General features: G+C 36.8%; 1 protein-coding gene across 3 annotated transcripts in view; it reads left to right on the top strand.

Moving 5' to 3' along the window:
- Nucleotides 1-1,015: 1,015 nt before the first annotated feature.
- ATG5 (autophagy related 5) overlaps nucleotides 1,016-26,296 on the top strand; it is a 119,484-nt gene continuing 94,203 nt past the window's right edge. Inside the window, exons 1-4 of one of the 3 annotated variants that reach the window (XM_030882935.2) lie at nucleotides 1,016-1,276; nucleotides 6,501-6,665; nucleotides 15,306-15,433; nucleotides 24,251-24,329. In XM_030882935.2, the coding sequence (XP_030738795.1) occupies nucleotides 6,558-6,665; nucleotides 15,306-15,433; nucleotides 24,251-24,329 (315 nt within the window). In that variant the 5' untranslated portion in view covers nucleotides 1,016-1,276; nucleotides 6,501-6,557. Of the gene's footprint in view, nucleotides 1,282-6,500; nucleotides 6,666-15,305; nucleotides 15,434-24,250; nucleotides 24,330-26,296 lie in introns of those variants that run through there. The other 2 variants (XM_030882937.2, XM_060283793.1) reach the window with 2 other exon arrangements.

The following is a 26,296-nucleotide window of genomic DNA, read 5'->3' as shown; positions in this document are numbered from 1 at the left end:
GAAACAATATTTACCTTTAGTATGTGTGAAGCATGCCAATATTTTCTATTTTTTTTAACTTAAAAATTGCTAGTCATGACCCACTAACTTGATTTGATGACTCACCAATGAGTTGTGATTCACCACTGGAAAATCATTGGGCTAGACAACCTCCAATAAGTTTTGTTTTGTTTTTTTTTGGCTGCGCTGCACGGGCCTGTGGCATCTTAGTTCCCCGACCAGGGATTGAACCCACGCCCTCAGGCAGTGAAAGCGTGGAGTCCTAACCACTGGACAGCCAGGGAATTCCTAGAAGATTCTTCCTTTAAAAAGGATCCTGTGGCTAATACTAGGATTTTCCTAGTCTTCCCACTTATCAGGAACCTATCGAGTCTCAGCACAGTAGTATTCACTTGGCATGCATAGCATTATGTTGAAAGCCATGTGTAATGAAGAGAAAAACGCTAAATGCCTGCTAAGACTTCTGGATAGACCTAATGCAAACACTTTTTAGGAGTAAATTGACTAATTGCTTGTCATTTTCACCAACAGGAAGACATAGGTACTTACAATTGGAGGGATGGCTGGGCTTCAGTATTCAAGTATTTTAGTCTTTTGTTAAATGCGGCTCTTAATCCGTTCTGTGGCTCTGACAAAGTGGAGAAGATCAAATGAGAAAATAGATATGAAAACACTTTGAAAACCAACGTTTTATTAATTTTACTGTGTGAAGCCAGGACAGGGATGCTGCGATGAAGCTCTAGTGACGCAGTGACTCATTATTTGTAAAACTCTCTGCTCTCACGGAACTGTTATATTAACCTCACTAAACAACAATGACTATGCCAAAAGCACAGGACTCTCGGAAGAGGGTAGAAGCGGGGAACTTGCCAGGGGTTTGACCGAACATTCACGCTCTCTGCTCTGTCCGCGCATGCTCAAGCGCGGCTCCAGCCTCCTCACGGGGTTGGGCCGAACTGGGAGGGCGGAGTGCGGGCCACGTGGGACCCCGTGACGTCATCTCCGGGCGCCGAGGGTGACTGCACTTGCGGTGGGCTTCCAGAGCTCCGCGGCGCTGTAGGCTGTCTTCGCTGGATACGGGAGGGCGGAAGTGCAGCAGGGTTCGACTCCGACCTCCACGCTGGTGCCTTCTGCGGCTGCGCGGGCCAGCGGGACTCCAGTCTGGTGCACCTCTGCGGGACTGTGTGTCTGGCGCTCTCCGCCGCCGCCCAGCCAGAGCCCGAGACCCGAGCGTCCTCACCGGTGCAGAAAGGCGGAGGAGAAGCCTGAGCTTCTGGTAGGGTATGTGTGTGTCTGTCACCCCAGTGTGAGGAAGTGCCCGGAGGAAGAGGGTTGGGGAAGTGCTAGGTAGGTGTGGTAAGAAGGAGGGGGGCGTGTGCGGCGAGAGGAGCGCTCCCCCGGGCGGTGGTGGCGGGTGAAGGTGGTTCCTCCGGGGGAGGTGGCGTTGGCCGAGCGCCGACCTCGGAGCCCTAGTGCCGGCTGGAGGGTGTAGCCTGCGCGGTCTTTCGGGGAATACGTCTGTTCCTTACTAAGGTGGGAAGCTTGGGTCTCGTCGCAGGCTCTAGAGTTTAGTTCGGGACCTCCATTTTTCGTGGAATAGTTAGTTATTTAGATCATAGTTATTTTTACAGCAAGTTCGATTCTATCCGAAATCGGTGGGGTTTCTCCCCAATTTATCTTCTCAGACGCATTCATTGTCTCATTTTAATAATAATATTTAGTGCCAACAAAGCCATTTTCCCTTGGCAGAGCACTTTCACATACTTTATAGTTTGGATTATTTTCAAGTCACACCTGAACTTGGGGAACCTAGGGAAAGTGGACTGGTTCTAGATTTTTCTGAGGGATGGGGAGGCACAGCATGTTTTCAGCAAGAATCAGAACCCAGAGGCTATCAAACAGCACTGAATTTCCAAGGCCTTCCGGAGTTTACTTGATAAATTTCAGTCTTTGGGACTGTGTGTACTTGGATCTGAACGGACTTATTTTGTGTTTTCCATAAAGGGAGTTGTTGGTTGAATTTTGAATTTGAAAGTAAAGATGTTGGGCTGAGGGTAGCAGTGGAGGGAACTTTTAGAATTTTATATTGGATTTAAGTAGGTGCTTTGATCCTCAAATGTATGCTGATTAAAATTGGGGAAAGTGAACAGAATGGTACTATATGGTTAAGAGTTTTTAGAATAAGGTACAAGCTTCAAGTGTAGGTTCACTTTATTAATTTAACAGATACTAAGTGCTACTTATGTGCCAGGCACTGAACAAAAAGTAAACAAAACAGTAAACAGTGAGGAAGACAATAAAAACCCCTGCCATCATGAAGTTCACTTTGAGGGTTGAGGGGGGAGACATTAATTTAAAAATTAATTAAAATATGTGTCAGGTAGTGAAAAGTGCTATGGAGAAAAAATAAGTAATGAAGGGGAATGGGGAGTGCTGGTAGCATGCATGGGAAATTATAGTGGTGGCCTTAGAAAAGATGACATTTGAGCAGAGACCTAATAGTGATAAAGAAGGGTGCCTGTGGATGTAGTGGAGAGGGCCATCAGAGCAACCACAAAGTCCCTGAGGCGGGAGCACATCAGCGAGTTTGGCTGGAACTGGGGGAGCAAGTTGCGGAGAGAAGTAGATAAGCAGGTCAGAGTGGGGTCGGGTCATATAGGGCCTGCTAACACCTTGTAAGACTTTAGTTTTTACTTTGAATGAGATGGTGGGGTTTTGAGTCAAGGAGTGAACTGATCTGACTTCTGTTTTAAAGGATTTTTCTGATTACTTTGTTGTCTCTCTGCAGCAAGGGCAGAAACGTTGAGACCTCTGTTGGTAGGCCATTGCATTTATCTGGGTTAAAGGTCAAGGTGACTTGGATCAGTGTGGTAAGAGTGGAGGTGGTGAGAAATGGCCAGATTCTAGATTTATATCTAAGCTAGAGCCATCAAGTGTGAAGAGGGGTCATAGATGACTCCCAGATTTATGGCCTGAGAAGCTAAAGAATGGAGTTACCACTCAGTGATTTGGGGAAGATCACAGAGTAATAGGGAGAGGAGGGAGGAAGATCTGCAATCATTTTCAGTTTCAAAAATGAATTTTCAAATGAAATTTCAGTATACAGTAGTATATATGAAACTGGAGTTCAGAAGTCTAGGCTGAAGATGTAAATGTGGGAATTGTTAATGTGTAAGTGATATTTAAAGCTCTGAGAGATCTCCAAAGGCAGGGTTCAAGGACCGTGGGGCACTTCAGCATTTGGAGATTGGAGGGAGTTATGAACTATCCCCCAGGGTGGAGGTGGGGCTGTTCCTTAAAACCCCTGTTCAGAACCAGTGATCCTCAGTAACCAGATAGAAGGAAATAGAAAGCCAGGTCATTAGCTGAGAGAGAGTGAGGAAGGAGATGTGAAAATTTGAGGAGGGGGAGTTGATTTAGGACAGTGGAAGAATAAATGGACTAGGGAAGTATGAGAATACTGGGCAATACTCAGAGCCCACTTCTGAGGTCAGTGTTCATGAATTTAAAGGGAGACCAGCCAGCATATATATTTTTAGATGTTTACAAATTTACTACTACTAGTAGGTATTTGATATTTTAAGTAATTTATGAGTAGTTGGGGATTTTGTCAGCAAAACAGCTTCAGGTAATAGGTTAGCCTTTCTTGGTTTGTAGTGTAAAAGGGACTGTTAATTGTGCATTATATTGGGTTGGCCAAAAAGTTCATTCAGGTTTCTGTAACAGGTTATGGAAAAACCCAAACGAACTTTTTGACCAGCCCAATATTTTTATCATACTCACTGTGCTGTTTGCTGAGTGTTGTTGGTTGGGCACCTGCCTCTTTTCCAGGCCATGAATTAGATGCTGAGAATACAGCAGTCAAGAGGTAGTCCCTGCCCTCAGGAAGCTTACTTCTAGTAGACTGCATCATGGGTTGGGATTTCTATTCTTCCAAAACATTGCCTTCAAGTTGGATGCATGGTGTTGATATCGTAGTATATGTATGAGAGGGAAAAATAGTGAAATTTGCTGAATATGAAGTGTGATTGTACATATTTAGGAAAGTTTAGGTGGAAAAGTTTAAGTAGCTAGTACAACTTTTGGATTTACACATTTTATTTATTTATATATTTTCCAGTTGTTTAACAAAAATTCCAGAGCCTATTATGTGCTGATTATGCTAACATCCTGGATACAAAGGTATATATGACTCAGTTTCTGTTGTCAAGGAACTGACAGGTCAGTGTGGGGAGGGGCAAGAGACAGATAAGATACACACCTGCAATTCATTGTTATACCATATAACAATAAAGATATAATAACAGAAGTAATTAGATTATAGTGTGCTTAGTGGAAAGCTTCCCAAGGAGTTAATGTTAAGCTGACTCTTAAAAGAGGATTAAGAGTTGGCCAAGAGAAGGGGCAAAGGGTATTCAAGCAGAGGGGCCATGGAAGCACAGGGAAACCATGTATTAAATACATTTACCATTTTTCCAGTGGTTGGTTACTAGGTGCTAAATACCCAACAACCCTGTGAAATTAGAATTATCTTCAGTTTATAGATATGAGGTTTAGAGATGTCAGGTTTGTTGTCCAAGGACATACAGCTTATATGTGGAAGTCAGGGTTGAAACCCATGTCAGTCTGATTTCAAAACCCCTTAACTACTTTACTGTATAGCCTGCTGTAAGCATTTAAATCTTCTCTGTCCTTGTTCATTGTCCCTCAGCCAGTCTTTTTACCAACTTCTATTCATTCTTCCTTGGAAAGCCCTCCTGTCTCTCATCAATCCACTGCTACCAGTCTAGGTCAGGCACTCATTATATGCCTTAGTTGCTGAAATTGCTTCTTGGCTAGCCTCTCTCTGGCTTTGGATCCCCTTTTGTGCACTGCTACCAGATAATTGTTTTTGTTTCACTATTATAAAACCTTTGTAGGCTTGTTGGATGAAATTGAAAACCCACAATTTTCTATTTGGTGTACTTCATGATCCAGTTACATTTTATATTTACAAATTTGACATTAAAAGAATAATAATTGCTTTTATTTCTCAGCACATGCTGTGTCCATTACCATGTCAAATACTTTATAGACTTTTTTTTTTTCTAGAACAACCTGGCGACTTTTACAGGTAAGGAAATTTAGACTTAGTGAAGTAAAGTGACTTACCTAGGATCAGGTATGATAGTAAAACGTGTCACAGCTCAGCTGTTTCATTATCTACTACTCCTCCCAACACAAAGTTTCCTTAAAAGTTGGTACACATACCGCGCCTGCCACTTCCTGCCTTTGCTGATGCTATTTTGCCTTGCTTGGAATATTTGTCTTTTTTTTGTCTGTCCATATTCTACCCATTCTTCAAGTTCAATATCTTTTAAGATTCTTCCCTGAACACTATAGGTTCTGTTAATATTTAACTTCTTCCCCTCCTGCATTATGAAAGCTCTCACAAGTAACATTTACTTATAACCGTGGACATTTTGGAATTGGAAGGGATGTTTGGCAGTAAGTATGGTATGATGGAAAAAATATGAGATTGGAAATCCTGCTGTAGTAGAGGAAAAGTAAAGGCACAGTGAGGTAACAGAGGTTCTGTCTGATTCATACATAGAAGAAAGGCTATTTTGAGCAGTGTCCTGAATGATGTGTAAGTTGGAAGGCAAGGTGGGGAAGGCTACTTCAGGGTAAGGAACCACCGGCATGAGCAAAGCCATGCAAAGGACATGAAAGTGCATGGTATGTTTAGCAGATTTGTAACTAATACCTTCTAGGCAATGCCTGAGGTTTTAAAAAAGTTGTTATCACCACCATCATCATCATCATCTTGTATGCCCTCAGCACCTGCCACAGAGCTGGACATATCAGATGATCAAATGTTTATTGACTCTCTATTGAATGTTATTAGCAGTGTTCAATGTATAATTTTTAGTTATTTTCCTTTACTCTCATAATTCCAGTTTACACTAAATAATGCTTTTGATTATTCTAAGTTCTTAAAGTCTTTGACTTTTGAACATTTTTTGAGACATGCTCTGGTTGGTTCTATCAATTATGATGATAAATACATTTTATAGTACTGTGTTATAGGCATTGTTCTAAGTGTTCTACATGTATTAATTTAATTTTCATATCTATCTTATGTGGTCAGTGCTGTTATTCCCATTTTACAGATGAGAAAACTGAGACACAGAGAAGTTATAGGTGAAGAGTTCACTTTAGGTAAAGCGGTAGACTTTTGGGGCTTGAGAGAATGATGCAAGTATAATTTCACTTTGGCTGTGGTTCATTAGTTGCATATGTAATTTTGAAATGGTTACTTCCGTGATCTCTTTAAATAAATAATAGCTCCACATTTAGAATTTGTTGTACTGATTTTTGCATTCATTCTAAAGAATGCCCATCACGGAGTTTTTTGAAGTGAATAATCTGTATGCATTCTTTTTTTCCTATAATCTTTCTTTGTTTTGGAGCAGGTTCATTTATACCTGCAAGGATCTAATACTCTGTTTTATTTTCAGTTTGGCTTTGGCTGGAAAAGAATTTAGCCTATATGTACTGCTTTAACCATTGGAAGAATGACAGATGACAAAGATGTGCTTCGAGATGTGTGGTTTGGACGAATTCCAACTTGCTTCACCCTCTATCAGGATGAGATAACTGAACGGGAGGCAGAACCATATTATGTAAGTATGTTGATGGTGGCAAATGGGATACCATAACTTTGTCCATTTTTGTAAATAAAGCTCTAAGAACCTGGAGGCTGTTTTTCAACATTTTATATACAATTAGTATGTGCTTATTGTGGGAAAAAATTAGGAGACAGATCTACGAAAAGAAGGAAATAAGAATTACCTCTCATCCTACTACTCAGAGGCAAAAACCACTGTTGTGTTGATGTGGGACCTTCTTGACTTTCTTTTTCTTATGCATATATAGTATATGATAATGAATCATAAGTTATGTGTGGTTTTTTAACAGGAAGGTATTTTGAAAATGCTAAGTTCAGACTTGATTCTTTTGTATTTAGGTGGTTCAAAGCAACTATTTAAATCCTTTTGCAAGCTGAGTGAACATATGAATGTGTGTGTGACTTCATATGTTCATGAGCTAATATAGATTATATGAAATATATTGTTTAATAACATAAATCACTGTATATAGGCTTGTAGGTTTGAGTTAGTGTATTATCTGTTCTAAAAAAAAAGAGTATCGGGCTTCCCTGGTGGCGCAGTGGTTGGGAGTCCGCCTGCCGATGCAGGGGACGCGGGTTCATGCCCCGGTCCGGGAAGATCCCACATGCCGCGGAGCAGCTGGGCCCGTGAGCCATGGCCGCTGAGCCTGCGCGTCCGGAGCCTGTGCTCCTCAACGGGAGAGGCCACAACAGTGAGAGGCCCGCATACCACAAAAAAAAAAAGAGTATCAATTATCTTCTGATTTCAGTCTGCTTTTTTTTCTTTTCTAACTGCATATATATGATCCAAACATAAGCATCTGTCAGTCAGAGATAATAGTATCTTGCCTTTTTACTAAATAGTCCCTAGTAGGCAAAGACATTCTCAATTGTTATTTTAGGTTTTTTCTTTTCATCTCAGATACACATAATATTGTTTACTCAGGAGGATCTGGAGAAGTGGAAATGTATCTGTGGTTCTGGATTATTTCTTGTTTCGCTTTTTAAAAAAATTAATTAATTTTTTGGGCTGCATTGGGTCTTCGTTGCTGCGCGCAGGCTTTCTCTAGTTGCGGCGAGAGGGGGCTTCTCTTCATTGCGGCGCACTGGCTTCTCATTGCAGTGGCTTCTCTTGTAGCGGAGCACGGGCTTTAAGTGCGAGGGCTTCAGTAGTTGTGGCCCGCGAGCTCTAGAGCTCAGGCTCAGTAGTTGTGGCACACGGGCTTAGTTGCTCCGCAGCATGTGGGATCTTCCCGGACCAGGGCTCGAACCCGTGTCCCCTGCATCGGCAGGCGGATCTTAACCACTGCGCCACCAGGGAAGTCCTCTTGTTTCACTTAAGTAATGCTTGCGCTTGGCTTTATTCCTGTCTGTTGGAGAGGCAGCAGTATTCCACAGCCTTCTCCAGCTGTGGGAAGTCAGACTGCTGGAAGAAGCTCCTTCAGGGGCCCATTCACTAAATTTTTGGGTAGAGGAACTTGCATTTTTCTCTGCACATTCTCGAATCTGGCATACGTCATGCAAATGGTAGATACTCAGTGCATGAAAGCCTCTCCACACCCATGTTAGGGGTTTGTTTTAACTTCTCTGGGTTTTCTTAATGAATGATAATTTCAGAGAAATTGGGCAGTCTTTTGTACTAGTATTTAGGTAGTCGTAGCTGATTACATTTATAAATTTGAGTCGTTTTAACTTTGGAAACCTCAACAATTTTCTGCCTTTAGAAAAACTTCCATAGTTAAAAATGAAGTGTGATCATAGTTTATTTTTAGAGACATTTCATTTGTTAGATGTATTTTTCCTCTTCTCCCCCTGTAGCATGGGTTAGGATATCATTTATGTTTGTTTCCAAACTAGCTTTTGCTATTTTAACGAAAACTTTTAACTTTGGGTAGCTTTCTGATAGTATCTAACAAAAGAGTATATGTGTCCAGTTGGTCAAAGTGGCAAAAACTAAGAAATATATAATTTAAGACTGTTTACTTTTAAATCAGAGTATGATGTTTGACACACTTTCTGCAGTTAAAAAAAAAATCCAAGTAAAGAATGTAACATTTTTCCTTCCTTATATATGAATCTGTTTAAATATGAAAAGACCGTTGTGAGAACTAGAGGGTAAGTTGTTTTCTGTCTGTTCCTAATCGAATTAAAAATGGCAAAGAGTAACAGGGGATAACTGTTGGAAGAAGAGGATTGTTTTGTCTAATAGTAATTGATTTTTTTTCTTGAATTCTTCCTAATTCTTCCCCCAAAAGAAACTCTTACATAGTCATTGTGATTATGTTTTTGCAGAATATTGGGTGATAGGCATATAATAAATATTAAACGAAGAACTGGATTTTAAAACCATGCAGCATAATTCAGATTTTGTTCTTTAAATACATACATACTTAATAAACACATACGTACTTAAGTATAAGAAAGACAATATACAAAACCACTAGCAGTGGTTACCCTTAGAATTATTATAGGTGAGCATTTTAGTGCCAACATGATTTTAGTTCACCTGTCTCTTGGTTGTAAATTAAACTTGAATGTATTTTTTAATTGCTTTGAGTTATAATAATGATAACGTTTTAAAGATTCTGGATGAAATGAGATGAAAATATCATAGCCTGAGAGCCAGTAGACCTCTTTCCCAGACATTCTCAAAGTTCAGGTGAGGTAACATAACAGGGTTGTCACCAAGGGTTGAAGAGTCCATTCACGTTCACGTGGAGGTGCAGGAAGGATGGGTGAAAGGGAATGTAGTTTATTTTTATTAATGTTTATAGCTTATTTCTTAGAAACTAGATTTGAAAATATCCACTTGTACCAAATTTATAAATTATTATTCATATAGTTTTCTGGAATTTCCTGTTTCCATTGGAAAAGCATGTTAATGTTAGACATATTCCTGTCTATTTGTTGGCTCCGTATAAATCTTTCAGCCATCATCCTATATGTATATCATTGAGAATTACATCTTATTTTACAGGGAGTATTAGGAAGGAAATTTGTTAGAAAATAGGCAACTTTTCTGTTTTTGTTGTTTCTCTTATATTCATTTGAACTGTTGCTTTTCATTTAGATTATCCAGTATGAAACATACATACTAAATCGCATTCATAGTTTGTGACTGTTACCAGAGGAAATCACACAGATATGTGGTCATCGATTTGAGTGGACCCTAAACATTTCCCAGCATTCCTTTTATGTTTCCTTAGTTAGCTGTCTCTGTTCTTCTCCGCTAGGACTATTTCTCTGAGTCCTGACCTCATCTTTCTTGACAGGTGACCTCACTTTCTACTTCACAAAGGAAATAGAAACCATACAATAGGACCTTCCTTAACTTTCTGCCACCAAGTCTGTAAAACATATCTGCACTCAACATACTTTTACTTTTCTTCTCTCCTGTTTTAATGGAAGAGGTGTGCTTTCTTCCTAGACAAGGCCCAGCCTTCCATCTGTGTTCTGGATCCCATCTCCTGCTTCTCTATTTACTTTACTTTCAAATTTTTCTATCTACTGACTTCTTCTTTGCAGTATTTATATTGTCTCAAATCCTATCTATCCTAAAACAGCCCTCTGTTGACCTCATCCTCCTTTCAACTGCTTGCTTTTCCTTCACAGCCAGACTTATTAAAAAGACTGTTTGTACTCATTGTTTCCTTCCCATCTCCCATCACTTACTTCACTGTAATCATATTTCACCCATCTCCAACAGAACTGTTCTTGTCACTGTCACTAATGACATCTTTTTTTTTTTTTTTTTTAACCAGACCTAGAGTCTGTTTTTGACCTTTCATTTGCTTGATCTCTCAGCACTATTTGATGTCATTGGCTGTTTTCTCCATTGCTCTGCAGTGCCTCATTCCTGGTTTTGCTTCTGTGGTCCCCTTTGCCAGGGGACCTCTTTTGCTTGTTGCTCAGTGTTGGCATTCGTTGGGGCTTTGCCTTTTTTTTTCTTTTTCCACCCCAGAGCTTTCACTCCATTTTTATGTCTTTGTTGAGCATTTTTATATTGACAGCTCCCCAGGATTTTTCTCCTGAGCTCCAGACCTATATGTCTTTCTGCTGGATAACCTCACTTAGATGTCTTGAAGGAACTCAAACTGAGTGAGTTTGAAACTGGACTCATGATCTTTACTCCAGGAAACCTGATTATCTGCCATCTTCCCTTCCTGTTTTATCATCCAGCTAATTAATTACTCTTACAGTAATTAATATGGTATTCATGCTTTGATACTTCCTTCTCCCGTATCCCTGACATTAATTCATAACTTAGTCCATCTGATTTTACATCTCAAATATTTCACGCTTTTCTGATTCCTTTCATACCCACTGATACAGCCTAGTTCAGGCCACCATTTAAAAACTAGTGTATTGGGACTTCCCTGGTGGCGCAGTGGTTAAGAATCCACCTACCAATGCGGGGGACACGGGTTTGAGCCCCGGTCTGCGAAGGTCCCACATGCTGCGGAGCAACTAAGCCCGTGTGCCACAACTACTGAGCCTGCGCTCTAGAGCCCGCGAGCCACAACTACTGAGCCCACATGCCACAACTACTGAAGCTCGCGTGCCTAGAGCCCATGCTCCACAATGAGAGAAGCCACCGCAATGAGAAACTCACGCACCGCAACAAAGAGTAGCCCCCTCTAGCCCCTGTGCGTAGCAACGAAGACCCAACTCAGCCAAATAAATAAATAAATTTATAAAACAACAACAACAACAAAAAACTAGCGTATTGTATAGTATTAACTAATTTCCCTGGTTTCAGTCTTGCCCTCTCCATTTTCCAGTCTGCAGTTGGAGTCATCTTTTCAGAACATGTATCTGACATTGTCACCTGCCAGCTAGAAACCTTTAGTGGCTTTTCATTGTCTTTAGGATCCTTAATATAGTTTGCAAGGCTCTTCATGATCTGGTCCCTTGCTTCTTCAGTATTATTCTGTCCTAAACCTCTACAGTCCTGTTGTATTCAACTTCTTACAATTCCTCACGTGCCAGTCTCTGTCCTTTTGTATTCACGCCATGCCTTCTTGCAGTTTCCTCTGCTGGAATGAGCAGCAGTATCTCCCACCCCTGCTCACACCCAGACATCCACACCAACGCATGTTTGGTTCATTCCTGTTTCCCTTTTGACCCTTGCCTTAAAATTGACTTCCTGTCAAGGCTTCCCTGAGCTCCTAGGTTGGGTTAAATTTCTTTGCTACTTGCTCCTATAACGTTCTTTACTTCCTCTTTGCATTCATCATATTTATAATTTTGTTTTTACTGTCTGCCTCTCAAGCCTGTAAGCTCCATGAGAGGAAGAATTCTTTGTCTCATTCAGTGCTCTATCCTCATCACCTAGTGTGATGCCTCACACATTGAAATGGGACAGAATTCTAGTGTATTTTAATTCTGTTTTTGTTTTTAGATAAGTGAATCTCTAATTTTATAATTGAAAATTGTTGGACAAAATAGGATTTGGTGTAAACAAATAATATTACGGGCACTTTTTTTCTGAAACATAAGTAATCTATACAACTATGTAAAACATGTATTACTTATAAGCTGTACAGAAAAAAAAAATGAATCACTTGTGTCATACTGAGTACTTGACAGTGCTGAATGAGGAATAAGGGAATGACAGAGTCCATGTAGTGGACAGTGTCCCCGGGGGGGTTAATCCTTTTTGTATTAAAAGAACTTAAAGAACCTTGAAGACATTAATCAAAGTGAAATAAGCCAGACACAAAAGGACAAATATTTTATGATTCCATTTAGATGAGGTACCTAGAATGATCTAATTCAAAGAGACAGAAAGTAAAAAAGTGATTATAAAGGGCCTGGGGGAAGAGGAGAACGGGGGAATTACTGTTTAATAGGTACAGCGTTTGAGTTTGGGATGATGAAAAATTCTGGAGATGGACAGTGGTGATAGTTGCACAGCAGTGTGGATGTACTTAATGCCACTGAACTATACACTTAAAATGGTTAACCTGGTAAATTTAACACTAGGTATATTTTACCACAATTTTTAAAAATGAACTTGAAGTAAACCAATTTGGTACACCAAAGAAAAACCTTATGTGATACAATCTGGATGTAGAAGGCAGGGTGATGTCTTTTTGCTGTTATTTTCTTTCCCTTTTTACCTATTTAAATATTTACTAGATAAAGTATCTATACCTACTCTAGTTATTTCTTAGTGCTACTATGTATAGATATTTATGTTAGTTACTGATTACTCACACAGGCTAATTTAGGACAGAAGATTCCAGCTACATTTTAGTGTACCTTCTGTCTGAAGAAGCATTTTTTTACAATTTATCACTTTTGACCTTTTGTCCCACTTAACCTTTTGCATCTCCGATTCATTCAGCAAATATTTATTGTATGCCTGCTATGAAGCAGGCACGATATTGGGCATTGGGAATGTTAGTTAGCAGTGAACAAAACAGATGAAAACCCCTGTCTTACTGGAGCTTACATTCTAATGTTCCTCATTCCTTATTGTAAATGTTTTTGTTTCATGAAAATCATTTGTGAATTTTTCAGCATATTTGGTTGAACCCTATGCATGTAGTACAGCTCTTTCCAAAATCAGGAGTTGATATCCATACTCATTTAGTCCTGATATATCTTCCTTCCTATGATCTCCATAGGGTAATATCATTCTCTACAGAATAGATAGCTATGCAATGCCCAACAGACATTTTAAATTAAAGTCCTTGACTTACTAACATAGAACTATTGGACTAATAGACCATACTTATTTATTTTTTAAAAATGGCTAACTTACCGTGCTATTTTAATTTCTTAGAGACTGTCCATGATACTTCTGTACTTGATTCTGTCATTTCTGACTCTAATGAATCATTTCTTTGCCATTTATTTAATAGAATATGGTTTTGGCAAGTTATTTAAGCTGTATGTAAAATAGAGGTGATAATAATTCTGCCTGTAAAACAGCTAGTGCTTTTCCTTATACATAGTATTAGTTTCCTTTTTTTTCTTCCCTAATCACATTCTAGTTGTTTCTTTATAAAAGAGGAACTTATGTTCTATTGAATCCACACAGCTATCCAACACCTTGTTCCTAGTATTAGTACCTTTTATTCCATACTGGAGCATGCCAACTACTGCCCATACCCCTGTACCCTGTAGCTCCTAGGACTACTGTCATGTTCCCTTACCTAACTGGGGCCTGTTACCTTGATCTTTAGTGATTAAGTATCAGAGTCCCTTTAACCAGAATATTTCTCTTTGTATATATTTCCCAGCCTGCTACATAATTCTACTTAATTTACTGATCAAAAGACATAACCTTGAATAAGCAGCATGAAAATTGATGCAGAGTTACACTCACAGAAGAAGCTGAAAGAGAGTAACAAAACAGTTTTACCAGCAAAAGAAGACAGAAGCTTAGGAAAACAAGAAATGGCTGGAGAGTCTGCTGCAAAGGAGGAAAATACATGAATTTTTGCCAGTTTCCTCCTTTTATCTACTTGTAGGTTCTTTAAATAAATTCTTGCTCTTTTATGTTTTCTTTCTCGGTACCTTTCCTAGGGGAAAAACGCTGACAGCCTTCATACTATTCCAGTTGAGGCTTTACCAACCTCAGTGTTCCTTTCCAGACTTTTCTCTCTCCAGAGTCCAAGTAGGTCCAGCCTCCATAAGGATAGATTGAGGGAGTTGATTGACAGTGGGAGGATCATCAGTCTACCAGCATTATACTCTAAGCTTGTACTTCATTGCATTTAAATATTTGAATGTGTAGCTCAAAAGTCAGTCATCTAACTTACCTCTCTCCTTGAGATTTCTTCATTAGTAATCACAAAAATCAGACCTCCCCCACTTTTCCATTCCTTCTTTCTCATCTCATGTAATATTTCCTTAACAGATTTCCTATCTAGAATCTTACCTTATTGCAATTTTTACATACAATGGCTAGAATATTCCTCAAGTACTGTTTTTCATCATGCCATTAATGGTATCATAGTAGGCTTCACTGTTTATCAAATGAAAATTTCTATTCCACCTTCAAAGTTCTTTCTATTGCTGCCATGAAGTATTTTTGTAAGTACTTTTTATGAATTTTCTTTATTTTGTTTTGTTTTTAGCCTCCACTTTATTTTAGCCTCTTAGAAAAGGATAGATTATGTCCTTGTCTTGGTGTTCTTCACTGCAACTAAGCCAGTACACAGTAGATTATCAAAATGTGATGGACCAATTGAGAAGTCCTGATTGATAAGTCAAGGTGTACATTAGACTGAGTTGATTATCTTCTCAGAAGTTGAATTAACTCAGGTGAATCATATTAATTTTTAAGTTAAATTTGATAGAACTAATAAGTATCCTAAATAGTATGACATCTGATTGCGTTGTATTTTTATTTGGAAAAAAGTATTACAGAAAGATTGCACATAGACTTGTGTTGTTTATTATTCCAGGCATTTATCCTATAAGCTATACATAAGTAATGACCTCATAAGAAATTTTAAAACATCTTAGCCTTTAGCCTTTGATTTTCTATAAAAAGCAGTTGACATTGTGTGGAATATTCAGAATAATGCAAAGAAAATGGTTGTTTTTCAGAATATTCAAAATATATTAAAAAACCTATTTAGTATATTTCTTTTTGAAAAAATAGTAAATAAATATGGTTTATAAATTTTCATTTCAGTTGCTTTTGCCAAGAGTAAGTTATTTGACGTTGGTAACTGACAAAGTGAAAAAGCACTTTCAGAAGGTTATGAGACAAGAAGACATTAGTGAGATATGGTTTGAATATGAAGGCACACCACTGAAATGGTGAGTGAATTTTTCTGCATTATTAAGCGTTGAGTATATACTAGCTTTAAGAAGGTATAGTGCCTTGAAGCAGTTTTTTAAAAGTTCTATACAAGAAATCACTAGTCTAGCTCTATAATACAGTGAATTTTAAACCAATGCTGGAATATTTTATTGGCAATATTTCTGTCTTCTATTTGGATGCATGGGAGACTGGACAGATTTGTATATTTTCATCAATAGATTTTTTTATACGGCATAATAATAGTATATTTGGTTATGGAGTTTTTGTTTTTTATTTTTTTTAAACGTATATTTAAAACGCCCTTATGAATAAGTCACTCTGTGACACTATTCAGTTTTGTTTCTATCTCTAAAATCTTTATAAACAGAACTTTATATACACATGATTACCTAAAGGGGCATCTTTTAAACTGATTGTCATATATAGTTGACCACTGTGCTATAAGCACATGTTGTTTAGCCTTGGTTTAGTATTTAAATTATATTGATTTCCTTTTTGTGTGAAAAATAATTTTGGTAGTATATCGGAATACCATTTTTTCAGAAACATTTAAAATAAATACCTTTTCAGACACATAAATCTGGGCTTATCCATGTATAGATGATGTAATTTTGTACTTCCTCTGTTACTGGGAGCTTTGGTCATTGTGCTTCCAAAAATATTTAATGAAATTGAAGAAATTACAGGGAGAAGAATGTTAAAAAATGACTCAAGATACGCTGAGATATAGGTGTTGAAATGCTGCCATATAGATGTAGTTGAATGAGAAAGATACAGGCTGAGTCGAGCTTTAAGTGAAATATGAAAAATGTAAATAGTTTAATAATGGACTTGCTCTTTGAATCTGGGAATAATAAAAATGAAGAGTTTTAAAAGAGACTTAAAGCAAATAAAAGGAAGCTAGTAGGTGTGTAATAAGTACAGCTGACTTGAATCCAAGGATTACTTAGAAACAAGGAGTGAACTTTTAGAACTCACCTTGTGCTGATGAATTTCCAAGAGTGGGTAGATTTCTCTTAATGATTTAGAGACATGCAAGGTGATATCTTGTATTGAGTTATGGGTCACATCACTAACCTTTTTTTTCTTTTCTTTTTTTTTTGTATAACGTTCATTATTTAGTCAAAACAGAATACTGAGCTTCATAATCACATTATCAGACTCATTATGACTCTTGAATAGTTCTAGACCTCTGGCAGCATAGATAAGTCAATGTTTTCTGTTTCTTTTTATTTCTCAGAAGAATTGGAGGTTTTGGAATGGGAAGGTGGCTTAGAAGAAGTATAAGAGGAGCGAGGATCAGGAGAGTAGAGGGAGAGGAAGGAGGGGGAAAGATTGTGGGTGAGTAGCAGCAATAGGATATCTCTGTGTTCTTGACAGTTCTATCTGTATTATAGATGGATGTTGAAATTGTATTGCTTTATGTGTATTAGTTATAGATTCCCTTAAGAACTCATGTGACTGACAGTGGGCTTTTCAGTTTTATCACTGTAAAGCATGGGTTCTCAACAAGGGCCCTACTGACATTTTGGACCCAGATAATTCTTTGCTGTGGGAGAGCTACTCTGTATGTTGTAGTGTTTTTAGCAGCAGCCCTGGTCTCTACCCACTATTGCCAGTTGCACGCCCTTCAGTTGTGATTGTAAAAATGTTGCTAAATGTCCTGGGGCAAGGGGTGCAAAACCACCCCCAGTTGAGAAACTCTGGAAAAGATGGGAAACCTCAGTTTAGCTTTTATAGTGAATGATTATTAAGTCATCATCTTTCAGCTGCCGTTTTAGTTTATCTTGTGTGGTGATTATTTTTGTATTTGCTATGATTTGTCTTCTGTAGGTTTGTATTCTGTATATGATATCAGTAAACAACATTTGGACTCATTCCTCCCTGTTACGACAGAGTGATGATTTTGGCTTCAAGAGACGTGTTCCTACTTTGTCATTATTTATCCCCTCTGAAAGTCTTTTATTAAAGAGTGAAATTATTTTCCCTTTTAGAGAGCTTATGTGAAAGCAGTTGTGTTCACATATCTTCATTTTAGTTTTTGGGGTGTTAGCATAAGCTTTTTATGCATGATACCACTTTCATAGCTGTGTCTTGCTGTACACTCATTGTATTTAATGGCTTTTGATACAGCTTTTCCTGTAGTGTTAGGTATTCTATATATTTGAGGAATGAATAACTTATCGAGGCATGAATAGAATTTAGGACCTCTGGGCTAAGTTCTGATCTTTTCTGTCTTTGCTCCCAACAATAGCAATTTTCTTTTGTGTGATAAGAGTTATCTTCCTGGAAATAGGCTGTCAATATCTATCTGGCATTTAAGCAGGGGCTTCATAGGGTAGGATAATCATTGTAGGGAAGCAGCTACCACTGAAGCTTTGTAGGACTTGGACTTTTGAGACCATAAATGTGTCTTAAGCATAGAGGAGCATTTATTTCAGTAGGATGATAATATCTGCCTTATACTTGATTCTTTGGAGTTTTAAGTAAATTCAAGTGAGAAAGGAAATCAAACACCAGTTTAGACAATTCATAAAAGAAGGAAGAAAGCATAAATTGATATTCCTTCTCTCTCTGTAACCCTTTCTCCTATTCATATTAATTATTATTACAAATATTTAATCATCTGTGAGATGCTTGAGCAGGTGCTCTGTACCTTAAGCAGTAGCTTGTAAGAGGTGCTACATAAATGTTTGTTGAATGAAAAAATGAATCTAAGTAAGTCTCTTTTTTTAATTGAGAAAACTGAGGCTCAAATAAATAACTTACTCAAATGAGCAAGTAGGACCATATTTTGAGGGCTCTCTACCATACATGCTGATATTCTCTTTCTTAGTTGTTGTTGTTTTCTCTGATTCTGTATGTTCTAATTACTTATGTTAATTTGTCTATATTAGAATAGAAAAGTATTTAAGAACAGTGGTATGCAAATAATGAATACTTAATATGTTGTTGATTTGTAGAGAGATGCCAAGGAGGCCTTATCAGATTAGTGCTTTTAAAAATTATATGGGAAATGGAAAGTGCTGATCTGAATTCAAATTGAGGATCTCTTTTTAAAGAGTGATTTGAGTTGATTAGTCAGCAGAGGGTGCTCTAACATTACATTTTAAGGGATAAAGTTTCTTGTTACCATAACTCAAGTGTTCAAAATTTGTATTTGTTACTTTTATATTAGGCTTATCTTAAGAGAAAAGTTCTTGGTTCTTCTAAAGAATACTTTGTTAGTATACCCTAATGCTAGTTAGATCTTAGGCCTCCAGGTACAAAATTTAGAAAAAGGTTCTTTGTCAACTGTAAAACAAGTGTCTCTACAAGGATATTATTATTTTGTGTAAATTGACTTATTTTCAGGACTGGTTGTTGAAAATGTTGAAACTACCTTTGGAATTAAAAAAAAAAAGGCAGCAAATACTGATGTTGATCTTAAATGTAGGCATAATACAGTGACCCAGAATTTAATACTGTACCTATGTGATTTCAAAAGTAAATTTTAACAAAGTAATTTAAACATCTTAATTGTAAATATTGTGCAGGCTCTTCTCTTATGTCCAGTCATTTTTCTAAGGTTGTGCATTTTTAGAATTTTATAAATTATTCTGTAAACTAGATTTTTTGAAATGTGGTTGACTTAGCATTTTATACATGTAGTATCCCTTTAGTTGGTTATTTCTGTACTTTTCCATCCATAAGAATAGGCTTAGAAAGCTGAGAAACACAGCACTGGCCTGTTATTGTCTGTGTTTGTACTATAGACAGAGTAACGCAAAATAGATTGTAATCATTAAATTACTTTGGTTTACGTTTGAGTTAAACCCTTATTCATTAGAATGTAATCCTGTTTTCAGTGAATCACTAATGTAGCAAACTTATGAATAGGATGCATTTATTTCAGTGAAATGGAGTGGGACAATAGTTCTCTAGTATATAGGGAAGATTCCTTTCAATACTGATCTTAAAATACTGGTTTGCTATCTAACTGCAGATGTTTAGACTAGAATGAGCACCCTTGGCTGACCTCAAAGCGTATCTGTTACTGCCATGCGCCAGTATGTATATGTATTTTAGCAGTAATGAAAGGGTAAAGAAGAAGCAACTTATGCAAAAAAAAAGAAAACGTTAATTCATTTAGAGAATTGAATTTAGAAAAGGCTAGAGCAATTTAAGGAAGAGAAAGAAAATGAATAAAATGTGAAAGTAGACACAACACTAAATATTCCGGTGCAGTTAATTTTTATAGTGCGGTAGATTGAAACTTTACCAGTTTGGTCCTCTTCTGCGGTATTCCAGGTTCAAATCCTCACCACTTCCTTTTCTTTTAAATTTAGGTTAAATTGGCAGGAATAGCAATGTAACAGCCAAATGGCTACATTACGATTTACTCACAGTTATGGCTTACATGGTTTCTGTGTTATGGGTTAGGAGCCTCATAACAGAATTACATGGAATATCTGTTTAGAGGAATTGTGCAGATTAGTACTTTGAAATCTGACATAAATCAGATAATAGTGTAAGAGAAAGTCAGTACTTTTAATTTTTGCCGGTTCTGTTTTTTAGATTTTCTTGCATATTAATAGATTCATCAGAAATAAGCCATCTTGGAACCAGTTAATTCAGGTGGTGTATTTGTTTGGAGTTAGTATAATACTTGCATCAAAATCGTTCTGACATAAGCATCTGCATTGATGATCCACGTATGGTCTATATACTTTGACAATAGATAGAAGTAAATAGTTATTTTACTCCTAAATTTTTCTGGCTTAGTTTTATTTCTAACGATTGTTACAGGATAACTGTTAGCTGTTGTATTATTTAGAATGCTCTTATGTTAATATTTTTTATATTTTTAAATCTTAAATATAAGTTTTAGAAATTATCATACTTAAATTTCCATCCTAACCCTTAGTATATCAGGAAAAAGTCATCATCCTTTACTTTTTTTTTTTTTGCGGTACACGGGCCTCTCACTGTTGTGGCCTCTCCCGTTGCGGAGCACAGGCTCCGGACGCGCAGGCTCAGCGGCCATGGCTCACAGGCCCAGCCGCTCTGCGGCATGTGGGATCTTCCCGGACTGGGGCACAAACCTGTGTCCCCTGCATCGGCAGGTGGACTCTCAACCACTGCACCACCAGGGAAGCCCATAATTTACTATTTGAGACCAATGAACTTTAAAATATATATGTGTGTGTGTGTGTGTGTGTGTGTGTGTGTGTATATATATATGTGTGTGTGTGTGTGTGTGTAAGTCACTTTATAAATAACTTAGAGAAGTATAAAGGAATGGCATATAACAACTTTATTATAGAAATTTTAATAAGCATTTAAATATAGAAATTCAAATTTTCACTCCATGTTTTCCTTGTTTCAAAGGTATATATATACCAGAAGTGGGCAATGTCCTCAATGCAAGTTACTGCTCATTAGTTGTCAAACATTCAAATAGACTTGTATGAGGTTCCAGCTTGTCATCGCTTCTGGCTCTTCTTGCGTTTAACGGCAATACTTTACGAAATTTAAAAAGCCCTAGATCGTGATTTTGTTGTAAAATAATTTCTTTATTACATGAGTAAACATCCTGAATGAGCAGTCCAATTGTTTTTAATTTCTACATCATCTAATTCCTTCCAGTCATCTTTGTGTACAAATCTGGCTTTAATATTTGCCCACTTACTGTCAAGTAAATTGCAGTGTACAAATGGCATTAAAGATAAGAATACTGATCCACATCCTTTTAGCAAAATGGAATGGTCTAGGTTCTAGTCATGAAATACTGTATGAAGAAATCCTTTCTTTTGAATGACTAAGTGGATAAGAATGCCATATGTCCTTAGAAATACATTGTTTATGCATTAGTTCTTGAGTTTTATAAAATTCACCTAGGATATCATCATCTAAAGACTCATAGTCTGAGATTTCACTTATATGATCAGTTTACCAATGTCATTAAAGTCTAAAGTACTGCTATCTGTCTCTTTGCAAAAATCTTTTGATTTATCTAATTATGTAACATCTTCCTCTGTCGATATAGGTGGAAAATAAGACATTTTAAATTTTCAGCTGTATTAATGAGAGATAAAAGACTCCAAAGACGGGGTCTGCATCCTTATTTTATGCTTTTTGGAATATGATATAATGTTTTGGGTGACAAAGTAAGAAAATGGAAGAAGGATGCATTATTATATCTTTCTTCTAGGCATAACATTATTCTTCCAAATTCTTATTATTTTAATCTTTTTTTTAGCTAGGAATAATTGATAAGTAATGATGAAATAATCCCTAGAATGATGAAATAGCAAAATGTTTCAAGATAGAGGAAAAAAATAAGATCACTAAGATACCACAATATATCTTAGATTTGTAGAAGTCCAGTGAATTCACATGGCAGTTACTAGACAGACTAAGTTTTTTTCTTCTTTTTTCTTAAGTGAGTTTTCTCTGTGATTTTTGGAAGACTTTTAAGAAAGAATAAAAGGGGGGACTTCCCTGGTGGTCCAGTGGATAAGACTTCACCTTCCAGTGCAGGGGGTGCGGGTTTAATCCTTGGTTGGGGAGCTAAGAGCCCACATGCCTCACGGCCAAAAAAATAAAACAGAAGCAATATTGTAACAAATTCAGTAAAGACTTTTAAAATGGTCCATATCAAAAAAATCTTTAAAAAAAAGAATAAAAGTTATAAAGTATTAATCTTAAAATAGAGCTGCTCAGAAAAGAAGTTCAGAACCTAAAATTGGGTGCATTGGATCTTCATGGTATACCAAGGGTTAACTATTCTGTGGATCTTTGATTTATGCATTCAGCAGCTATTAGCTATTTTGTTCAAGATTCTGTGCACTTGCAGGCCTTTTTTTTTTTAATATTGAGGGTAAAAAAATAACTGATTATTTTGAGTCTTTTTATGTTTAAATTGTATTCTAACTCAAATACTTGTTATTTATTTTTAAGGTTGTACTTGATTTTATGTGACTGTATAGATTACTTTAAGATAATATTTTATTTAACTTTAGAATTTGTATATAGTTCCATTTGTGAATGGTGGAGAACGTGTACAACACTGAATTGCTAGTCATTTTATGGGGTTACTGGTGAAACTATCCAATAGGTCAATAATTTGCTAAAGGGATTCTATAATTATATCTGCAGTGCTACATCGAGTTTGGAAAGCAGTATGCTCTATTAGTTTAAGTACCCATATTCATTCTTAACCTAGATGCACATAACTCAGAGGGACATGAAGACTAAAAAAGGTCTAATTTGTAAAAGTGCAGGGCATTATGTAGAGCCTGTGCAATTTTAAGAGGTCAGAGAGAAAGATCAGAATTGGATAGAATCTATAACTTGTTTATAGTGCAATATTTTTGTGTTTTTTTAATTAATATTTTTATTTCAGTTTTTAACTGAGACTGGAGTTTTTCCTGATTAGAGAATTTCCTAAAGGAAGCATTCTGTAATTTAGTTAATTCAAGATTTACTTCATATTCATTCCTAGTTATGAAGGATTTGTGTTAGATACTGACTTTCGACTAGAGAGAAGTTTGAGGGTTTTATTAAGAGATACAACACATATATGACTAAAACTACTCACTGTTTTATTTTGCTAGCAGGGCATTCATCTTAAATTCATTCTAAATAAATATATGATCTCTAATGACTGATGATTTTTCCACAATTATATTATGTAGATGTAAGCAAACATAAATAGTATTAGCTAATATTTGAATATTGATCAGGTCATATATTTGGGTCACTCATTTGGAAGGAAATTAGATGTATTTTCAAAGTTTTCCACTCTTAAATTTAGGAGTAATTCACTAATATATAGGAAAGAACGGGACTGTACACAAAACCAGACAGTCTTCTTTTTGTCTTTGTTGGGAGGATTATTTATTCTGATTCACTGATTAAGCTACTTTAGATTCTTTAAAAGGATGTAAAAAATAAGGTTTGTCCACTGAAATCTGCAAGGTTTGTATTATTAACTTGTTTGTTACTAAATAATTTGCTTCACTGTGAGTAATGGTTATATTAGGAAATGTTCTCTCATTTAGGAAGTCCCAAATTTATTATTTTATTATTAGGCCACAGAAGAATATTCAGTGACTTGGAAAATGTTCACATATTGTTATATGAAAAAAGCAGGTTATGGCAGTCTGTAAAGGATAAGTCTAATGTATATTTAGATATGTATGCATAAAGAAAAGACTGGAAATTTATATACTGTAATGTTAATAGTAATAAGTACAAAATAGGTGATTGCATGCTCTTTTAGGTGCTCTTCTCAGTTCTTAACATTTTCTAAAATTTTGAGGTTTTTTTTTTTAACATCTTTATTGCAGTATAATTGCTTTACAATGGTGTGTTAGTTTCTGCTTTATAACAAAGTGAATCAGCTATACATATACATATATCCCCATATCTCCTCCCTCTTGTGTCTCCCTCCCTCCCACCTTCCCTATCCCACCCCTCCAGAAAAAAACTGGTTGCCCAATATGAATGCTTGGATGATAATTAGATGTGGCAGTACTGTGACATAACCGTGCTCATGGCTGATAAAAGGTGCCTTAGTACAATTTCATTATGTATGTTGAGGATTCCCTGGGGAACGGTATGGTTAGAAAGAAAAAAAAAAAACACCCGATGCCTAGAAACTATGCCATATTAGCCCAGGCAAGTAACTGTGTAAAACATTACCTTTCTGTGATTTGTAGTTGAAGTCCCCTGATGTTTGATGTTGAAACATGCTGGAAATTTATTTTGGAGTTGTAGTTTAACTTTAAATATTTATTTTATCTTAAAATATACTCTTTCATTTTTAGGCATTATCCAATTGGTTTGCTCTTTGATCTTCTTGCATCAAGTTCAGCTCTTCCTTGGAACATCACAGTACATTTTAAGGTATAGTTTAAATAACATTTCCCATTTGTCCCACTTGTGGTACTACTTAGTAAGTAGACTTAGAGTAGAATTTTGTTTTTAAGTTGTTTATTGCTTTTCCCATGATACTTTTTATTTGCTAAGGTGCCATTAGTGTTTATAAAATGCCTTTCAATTTCTTCTTAGCTCTTGACAGAACTATTTAAACATTTAACGTATAAGTGCCTATTCTTTGTTGGAGCTGGATGTACTATGTTTAAAATTTATAATATTTTGGAATATTTATATTCATTAAAAAAAACCCTCAAATAGGAAGAACAAAATCCTGAGTGCATGTGGGCTTGGGAATGGGGAAGGAGGCAACCTAACACTGAGTAACTCTAAGGCTCTTTTGATGGAATGAAAAGAAGCGTTAGGAGACAGAAATACAAAGACTTGATTTAAGTCTGTTTTGAGAAATATTAATTCCTGTAGTTTTTAAGAGTCCAGGCTAGATTTTTTTGTAACCTAATTTTGTCTCATTATTTTATAAAAATCTCATCACTTTCTCACTAAACACCCTGATTCTCCATCCTCCACCCCACAAGCAAGTACCGCTGAAGGATTGAACCCCCTCTATTAATTGATCACTAGGCAGTGATTCTCAAATGGTGACATATAGTGGGAGGGAGACATGCTAAGAGTTTGAGAAGTCATTTAGGTGTCTGATTTGCTTTCCCATTAGGGTCACTTATTCAAAGTCATTGCCCAAAGGCTCACCCAGTCTTCCTAAGTTACTTTCCTTTCCGTTTTACTGAAAGTGGATTTGTGGGGCGTTTGCATTTACTTCACTGTTATTTGCACTGATATACTTTGCACAGCACCATGCTACCACAGATGTTAGTTACCACGGAGCCATACAGAGTGAGGACATGGTTCTAATATGCATGAGTTTCAGTTACCATGAAGAACAAGGACTGCCTGTATGTATAATAATTTAAATGTAGAATGGTAGGAAGGTAAAACTACCCCAAGTATAATAAGTGTAGAGGTTCCATATTGCCTAACAGGTCTTTCCCATTACGTTGAAAAGCATTTCCAGTAATCGATTGTGTGTGTGTGTGTGTGTGTGTGTGTGTGTGTGTGTGTATAGAATGCACTCTAAAAGACTTTGAAATCTAGGTTAAAATATATCATAGTTACCCACTTATTTATTCATTCAACAAATACTGAGAGCCTGCTGTGTGCCAGCCACGCACTGTTCTAGGAGCCTGGGATATACGAGTGAATGATACAAAAGATACTCAAACAAATTTTATGGTACCTAGTTGGCATTGCCTGTTAGGCCGTCTGTAATTATTGGTTGAATTAGTTGATGGATTATAATAATGATAGGAAAGGCTTAGAATTCTTATGATTGGTATAGTGTTGTGGTTCTCAGAGTGTTTGATGGACCCAGATCCATGGGGATTCCTATTTCCATAATAATATTAAGATGCTATTTGCCCTTTCCACTGTGTTTAAATTTGTACTGATCTGCAAAAGCGATGGTGAGCAAAACTTTTGGCACCTTAGCACAGAGCAAGGCCCTGTACCAAAATGTGCTAGTGGTCGTTGTATTCTTCACCACCACACACTAGGCCTGTCCTGGGTGAAGTGGTACAAATTATTAATTATTATTAATCTTGACTCTTAAGTACATGTCTTTTTAATCTCATGTGGTGAAATGGGAATACACATAAAGCACTTCTGCTGTGTGCCAAATACGATGGCTGTCTTAAGGAAAAGCATTGTGCCCTTGTTTACTTTGAGAGCTACATGAGCCACTTTTCTCACGAAACAGCATTTTTTATTTGAAAGAGTGACAAACTGTGGTTTATTCACACTTGGGTATTTGTTAGTTTCTTTAAAACAAACAAAGTGACCTCTCATTGCAGAGAAAACAACTGACAGTATTTGTTTCCAATAATAAGATTTGCACTTTAAGTGAAAATTAGAATTTTAGAAAA

Source organism: Globicephala melas, chromosome 14 (genome assembly GCF_963455315.2).
Source record: "Globicephala melas chromosome 14, mGloMel1.2, whole genome shotgun sequence".
Taxonomy (NCBI): domain Eukaryota; kingdom Metazoa; phylum Chordata; class Mammalia; order Artiodactyla; family Delphinidae; genus Globicephala; species Globicephala melas.
The sequence above is the reverse complement of the archived record's forward strand: the minus strand, read 5'-3'. Positions and strand labels throughout refer to the sequence as shown.